The 7,737-nt window shown below is 38.3% G+C and overlaps 1 protein-coding gene across 1 annotated transcript; it reads left to right on the top strand.

Annotated features, from left to right (window-relative positions):
* Positions 1-4,365: 4,365 nt before the first annotated feature.
* On the top strand, positions 4,366-6,828 carry LOC141083186 (protocadherin gamma-C5-like). Its single transcript, XM_073567351.1, has one exon. It carries the CDS (start codon positions 4,366-4,368, stop codon positions 6,826-6,828), a length of 2,463 nt encoding a protein of 820 aa, XP_073423452.1.
* The last annotated feature ends 909 nt before the right edge of the window (positions 6,829-7,737 follow it).

The raw sequence follows: 7,737 nt of genomic DNA, 5'->3' as shown, positions 1-7,737 counted from the left end.
TCTAAATGCTAAAACTGACCAGCCATTTTGATTCTCCAGGTCATTACAAGTTCATTGACACCAAACATGTCTAGGTTCTTTTTTATCTAACTGGTGAAAAAAATGGCAAAGTTTGCTACAAAAAAAAATTGTGCCACTTTCCAATACCTGTAGCATCTCCATTTTTCGTGATCTGGGGTTGGATGAGGGCATATTTTTTGCGTGCCGAGCTGATGTTTTTAAAGGTATCATTTATGTGCAGATACAATCTTTTGATCGCCCGTTATTGCATTTTAATGCAATGTCTCGGCGACCAAAAAAATGTAATTCTGTTGTTTTGATTTTTTCCTGCTACACCATGTAGCGGTCGGATTAACCCTTTTTTATTGATAGATCAGGTGATGTGATTCTGAACGCGGCGATACCTAATATGTGTATGTGTGATTTTTTTAAAATTGTTTTATTTGAGACCTCTGGTTGTTATACCAACGCATTGCTGACCCCCCATCACGTGACGGGGTGACGATGCGCATATATCCAGCCCGGTGGCTGGATGCACTGGTTAAATGCCGCTGTCAGGAAGAAATAAAAAACCCTACTGGTCAGTGGTTGTTTCCAGAGCTCCAAGTAGAATTGTTTTTGCTGGAACAATAAAACAGTTGGGTTTACTGTGCTTTTTAATAACAGTTGAACTCTGTAGTTTAATATAATTCATCTGGTATATACTTAAAATTGTGTATGTACTATACTACGGCATAAAGGAATATTTATTTTGGTGGTCATAGTGAGGGATTATCAGAAAAGCTCTTTGATACATATTTTAGAACACAAGAAAGATGTTAGGCGTCAGATTCCTGGCACTGCACAGCAGGAGTCCAGAGCCAGACATCCTGCGGTCTCCCATTCATCCTCGACCGCTCCGGGTGTTGTTCAGCAAACACGGCGAGCCAGGCTTGCTGCTCAGATTCGCTCTGACAGCCTGGATGTTGCTGCCACCTCTGGTGCAGCAATAGCAGCGCAACCTGCTCTGCAGGGAACTGCTCCTGAGGCTAAGTCCTCATGCCGTGCTACTGGGCATGCCCGCAACTTGACCTCTCACTGGAGAGCAGGGGTCACATGCCCAGGTCCTACGTCGGATCTGATTGGTCCTTCCCAAGCTAATGGAAGGTCCCGGAAGCGCATCGCTATAAAAAGCCCGTATGGCGGCTCGGCGATGCGCTAGTGTAGCATATTATGCTGTGTGTGTATGGTGACCGATGTGTGGACTGGTGACTGACGCATTATGAAACCCCTTCCCTCGGATATTACGAATGGTGACAGAGAGTTGGATAGTCAGTCTCAGCTTGTGGCAAGCTACACGCCACATGATCCTCGCCTACACTAGCGTCCATCGGCGCCCATGTCTCACCGCCGACGTCTGCGGCTTTACCTGCCGCTGCGCTGCACTAACCGCAGCTACACTTGGTCGCTGTTGCGACGCCACACGCAGGCCTCTGTGACATTAACAGAGCCGCGTCTCGGCATCACATTGCCTCTTGCGACTCTGTGCCAGAACAGAGCCGTCCTTAGCGTTCAGGTGACGTTAACGCGAGCGCAGTACCTCATTGATTAGGTGCATCTGCCATTGTTCAGCAGCGGTCTTGTCACCTACCACACGGTGGACTCCGGGCGGCGAACGCACCTCCTGTTATTTTATATTTGGTGCGTTCCGCCGTCCTAACAAAAGATCAATAATAAAACAGCTCAAATGAAGTGGGAAATATTCTGTAGAAATATTTAAAAATATTTTCTTCACCAGTAAAAGATGCTTTTGTTTTCCTTTTGAATTATAATAAATTGCCATGTATGTGATATGACAACAGTCCTATAGTTTGCATTACAAGATGGAAAATTAGACATTCAAGCCCCAGTACAAAGAACTTTCTGATGATTTTTTTATTCTTTGGCCTGCAGCAGAGACAAGGGGGTATCTTCTATGCCTAGGGGAAAGAAGGTTTCATCATAATCACAGATGTATATTCTTTATTGTAAAAGCAGTAAGACTATGGGACTCTCTGCCAAATGATGTTGTCATGGTTGATTCATTACTAAAATTGAAGATGGGCCTGGAGGTCTTTTTTGAAAATGATAATATGACAGGTTATGGGCACTAGATTCTGTGAATGGGCATTGATCCTGGTAACTAGTCTGATTACCATATGTGTAGTCGGGAAGGAAATTTTCCCCCATATGGAGCCATTTGTGTCTGCCCTATGGGGTTTTTGCCTTCCTCTGAATCAACATGTTAGGCTATAGGTTGAACTTGATGGACTTAAGCCTACTTTCAAACATAACAATCAATATATCTATAATTTATCAAGACTAAGGTTGTTCATGTTGGCTTTGATGAGGCGGTAAGCCAGAGACAGAAACTCTCGATTCATGAAGTATTTGTCTCTTCATGAATTTGGAGTGTCTAACGAATGATTTGCACCTTCATGCGTCACTGCAGTTCCGAGATTTATGGTGTATGGAATGCCACAGCTTGTTGTGAATTAGATGTGCTATGGAGTCCCACCCCAGCAGTGCCTATGTCCCACCCACGCTTTAGATTTTCCAAATAAGCTCAGCAGCAACATCAGGACTAAAAAATTTATTTATTAATGTAAAGAAATTTTATTATGAAATTTGCTGGCAAATCAACTTTAATCACTCCATTTTTTCACAAAGCACAATAACCCCTTTTCATCAAAGCATTTATACCAGTATGCTATCGTAAAAAGGTTTGAAAAGTTGCATAATTTAGGCTGCCTTAAAAATTTGTGCCTTTTGGCATTCTCCCAGCACTGACAAAGTGGGCAGGACAGGGGTGTGATGACCGCCACTCGTCAAATTCATGCATTTGCTTGGGACTGGATTAAGAATTTGTTGTGACAATCACACACAGGTGTACCTCACTCATCCGCTACTTATTTATGAAGAGGCTTAGGGTATGTGCACACGTTAAGTATTTGGTGCAGAAATTTCAGCAAGATTTCTGCATCTCGTGGGAAGAAAAATGAAGATTTTAATAAACGCGTTTTTGCAGCATTTTTGAAACATTTTTTACATTTGCTTTAGTTGCAGATTACAAAAATGCTGAAAGAATTGGCATGCTGAAGATTTAAATCTCCTCCAAACCTGCAGGTCAAAAATAAGCTGTGTGTACATGAGACTTCAGGGTTCTCATTCACTTTGCATCAGGAAACCCTTCAGATTTTGTGATAAAACTGAAAAGAAAATTGGGACAAAAACACAAAGTATGCACACAACCTTACACCTCTTCATAAATCAGGAACATCTGAGCCAAGCACATCTGCTCATCAAAGGGGAACAATGCCGGTCTTGAAAAATTGAGCCCATTGGTTCCATTCATGATTCTGTATGTTTGCTTAAAATTACTGTTGGGTATTTGAACTTTTTAGTATTTTGTTGCTTAGAATCAGTCTTGGAAGATAAAATAACTGATCTTGTCAGTGAAGCAGAAATATTTAGTGTTAATCTCTCAGATTATGAGATAGCTGCCCACTCAGTCCCTTTTTTAACAACACAGTAACAGATGGGGCTTCAGCATTTGGTACCCACGTGTTCTTGGAAAAAGATCAGAAAGAGTCTTGGATTCAATTTAGTGTATACAAAAGCAGGGTAAATACATTCATTTCTGCATTGTCACATAAGAAAGGATTACAGTTTTATCATTTCTTCAGTCCAGTAAAATGTGCCTTAAGTTTTTTTTTATTCTGAAAGGAGTAATATCTTTTCTAAGATTTGCATATTTCCATGGTAGAATTAGTAATGTATAATTGCAATATGTCAAGTGCTTGAATTTCTTTTTATGGTACGGACGAACTTGTTAACTGTATCGCCGATTCATCTGCTGCAGGGAAATATATATTCAATATACAGTACATAACTCTATGATAGCGATGGGTTTCTACTGCAGATTTTTAATTGTTTAGAAATGCGTTAGTCTTCAAATTGATGTCAAATGTTGATAAATGAACATTGGAAGATACAAGTTGTTCTGTACTTACTAATCTTATGATATAAGTACGTATTGTAATGCCAGAGCAGTTTTAGTCATTGGAAGAGTGGGAGTAACTCTTAACCAATAATCTTGGGAGCTAACATCTAATATCTGCTTTTGCTGTCTTTCTTTTCTCCACCCCCGTCAGTGAGTCACCCTCCCTCTCCCTCACTTTGATCAGTAAGAATAACAAAGCTATGCAAAGTCGCTTTCATAAAAGGAACAGTTAGTAAGGAATGAATTTGCTTTCTTGGATTATTCAAGACCATAGGATGATTTGGGAGTTCATCTAACAACCTGACATCTTGAACCCATCATTCTCAAAGAAGTATTTAATTAAAATGGACTTTAAGAAGAGATGGGATGCTTGGAAATGGCAAGTATTTTATGTTTTTTCACTTGGATATTTGGGAAGGGTTTGTGCTCAGTTACACTATACCATCGTAGAAGAATCTGAGCCTGGAACAATCGTAGGAAATGTAGCTCGTGATTTGGGATTGAAAGCTGAACAAATTTTTGAGCGGAGACTGAGACTAGGATCTGAAGAAAGCAGGAGATTTTTTATCCTTCGTTTGGAAACTGGAGATTTGCTTCTGAATGAAAAGATCGACAGGGAAAGCCTGTGTGGTCTCAGCTCAAGCTGCTTGTTGCCTGTAGAATTAATAATAGAGAAACCCTTAGAGTTATTTCGTTTGTTCATTGAGATTTTGGACATAAATGACAATTCACCTCATTTTATTAATAACGAGAGATTGATAAAAATAGCTGAACTTGCAGCTCCAGGATTGAGGTTTCCTTTAGAGAATGCCATTGATCTGGATGTAGGCATTAATGCTGTAAGTTCATATGAGATGAGTCCAAGTCAGTACTTTTCGCTGAATGTCAAGCAACTAAAAGATGGCAAGCTTTTTCCAGAATTAGTATTAGAAAATGCTTTAGACAGAGAAGAAATAGCAGAACATCATCTTATATTATCTGTTTTAGATGGTGGTCATCCGGTGAGATCAGGGACAACAAAAATAACTGTGCATGTCTTAGATAACAACGATAACCCTCCAACATTTGATCAGCCTGTGTACAAGATTAGTGTAATAGAAAATATTATGCCTGGGACATTATTAATTAAACTTAATGCTACTGATCTGGATGAAGGTCCTAATGGTGATATTGAGTATTCTCTAGAAGACCACAGCCAGAAATCAGCAGGGAAATTGTTTAAGCTTGATCCACATTCTGGAGAAATTCATGTTCATGGACATATTGATTTTGAAGAATCTAGTTTTTATGAACTCTATGTAAGGGCAAGAGATAAAGGTGTTCCAGTTATGGAAGGACATTGTGTCATTCAAGTAGAAATTGAAGATTCCAATGACAATCCTCCTGAAGTTTATGTGACTTCCCTCGAAAACTCAATTCCAGAAAATACTCCTATTGGCACAGTAGTTGGACTGTTTAATATTATTGATCATGATTCAGGAAAAAATGGAGAAGTACACATAGAAATACCACCAGGGATTCCTTTTAAATTTAAATCATTTGAAAATCACTATTCTTTGATCACAGATGGTGTTTTAGATAGGGAAATTAAACCTCAGTATACCATATACTTAGTCGCCTCTGATTTAGGCTTGCCACCAATGAACACAAAGAGGACAATTGTTCTCAATATCTCAGATGTCAACGATAACCCTCCCATCTTTTCACATCATTATTTCAATGCCTACATATATGAGAATAATGTTCCTGGAATTTTACTTTGCACTTTGTTTGCTACAGATGCAGATGAAGGAGAAAATTCTCAGCTAAGGTTCTCTGTATCAGAAACCTATATTGGAGGTTCTCCAATATCTTCTTACATATATATAAGTGAAAACAATGGCAAAGTTTATGCTCAGCGTTCTTTCAATTATGAGCACATACAACTTTTAGAAGTTAAGGTTTTTGTAGAGGATCAAGGGTCTCCGAAATTAAAGTCAAATGCCACCCTTTACATATTTATATTAGATCAAAATGATAATTATCCAAAAATTCTATACCCAGTTTTGACTAGAGAGGCCATTGAGCATCAAAGAATACCTCGTCCTGTGTCTGCAGGATACTTGATCACCAAAATAACAGCGGTAGATGCAGATTCAGGTTATAATGCATGGCTTTCATATAGCATTTTAGATTCATCGGATCCTTCGATGTTTAAAATTGCTCCACATACAGGGGAGATAAGAATGATTAGACGTCTGCTTGAATCTGATGAAAGCTTGTACACCATTCTGGTTTTGGTTAGAGACAATGGAAATCCAGCCTTATCAAGCACAGCTACAATCTATGTTTCCTTCGAAGAGGTGATACATGATGAAACTCCTAAGTCACAAGATTATCAGACAGCTCACAATGAGCCATCAGACATGACCCTATATTTAATAATTTCACTTGCTGCTGTCAGTACAGTAGCAGTCATCACATTCATTGTTCTGACAGTAAGGTGCATAAGGACAAATAATGACCAAAACTCCAGTAGATGCTTTGGTGGATCTGAAGTTAATGACTTGCAATGTCCCCATCAGCCAACACTTCATCTCAGTTCAGATGGTACCTTAAAATATATGGAGGTTAAGACTTTGACTCGTCCTACAAATCAATGTTATAGTACCTGTATTTCACCAGCATTGGAAAGAACTGATTTCACTTTCTTAAGGCCCTTGGATTTCCCTCAGCTAAAGGACATACTGAATGATGAGGAGTCATTCTCAATAAATAGCGACTTCAGCGATGTGATTCAGGTGAGGAGCATTGACCATTGTGTTTAACATTTCCTAATGTAAAAGGAAACTATCACATTGAATGGAGGCTGTCTGATCAGCCAGCAGGATGTTATAAAACTGAATAGATAGAAAAATATTTTTTTGTAAAATATTCAGTATAATTTGCTTTTTTAATTCATTAAAATCCCTGATAATTTTATGTTTCACTTAAATTGGTGGCCCTAAGTAGTGATTGACAGCTCTTTTGTACACTTGATCCGTTAAGGCTGACAATCAGTGATTAGGACTAACCCACTTGACTTCTAACTCAAGTATCATCAGTGATTTCTAGTAATAAAATCAAGTTTGTATTGAATCTTTTTCCACAAACCTATGTATCAATCTGTTCAATTCTTCCTGCTCTACAACAGGCTACCCATAGATTTTTAGCTGACAGTTCCCTGAAATAAATCTTGTATAATCTAAACATAAAGTTTCAATCAAATAATTCACATTCATCTGAAATCAGCTTTTTTTAATACTGTAGTTTTCACTAATATGTATCTCTAGATCCTTTTAGGATATTTTTACTGGATTCATAAAATAGAACATATGTGTTTGTAAAAGAACATGTCTAATTCCAATCATGTTTTTTATAGGAATATGTTTATATCAAGGAATTCTAATTTACATATTAACATTAATATTAATTGTTTACTTCAAAGTCAGCTATTTTTACCACTATAGGGCTCGCTTCTAGCAGTGCTATGAATATCCTAAAAATGATTCATATTCTATCTGGCTCTATGCCACTGGCTGTTTTAGTGTCTTAAAGTATGAACTTAAGTTGACATGATATATTTGTGCGTTCTGTTGTTATCGGGATGGTGCCCTACTCAGAGATTAATTTTTCAGCTTTCTGACTGTAATTAATTAATGTGCTAAATAACACTGCTTTAGTAGGTAGTTCCAGTA

This window comes from Dendrobates tinctorius, unplaced genomic scaffold, assembly GCF_039654945.1.
Source record: "Dendrobates tinctorius isolate UK_male_01 unplaced genomic scaffold, ASM3965494v1 ptg000020l, whole genome shotgun sequence".
Taxonomy (NCBI): domain Eukaryota; kingdom Metazoa; phylum Chordata; class Amphibia; order Anura; family Dendrobatidae; genus Dendrobates; species Dendrobates tinctorius.
The sequence above is the reverse complement of the archived record's forward strand: the minus strand, read 5'-3'. Positions and strand labels throughout refer to the sequence as shown.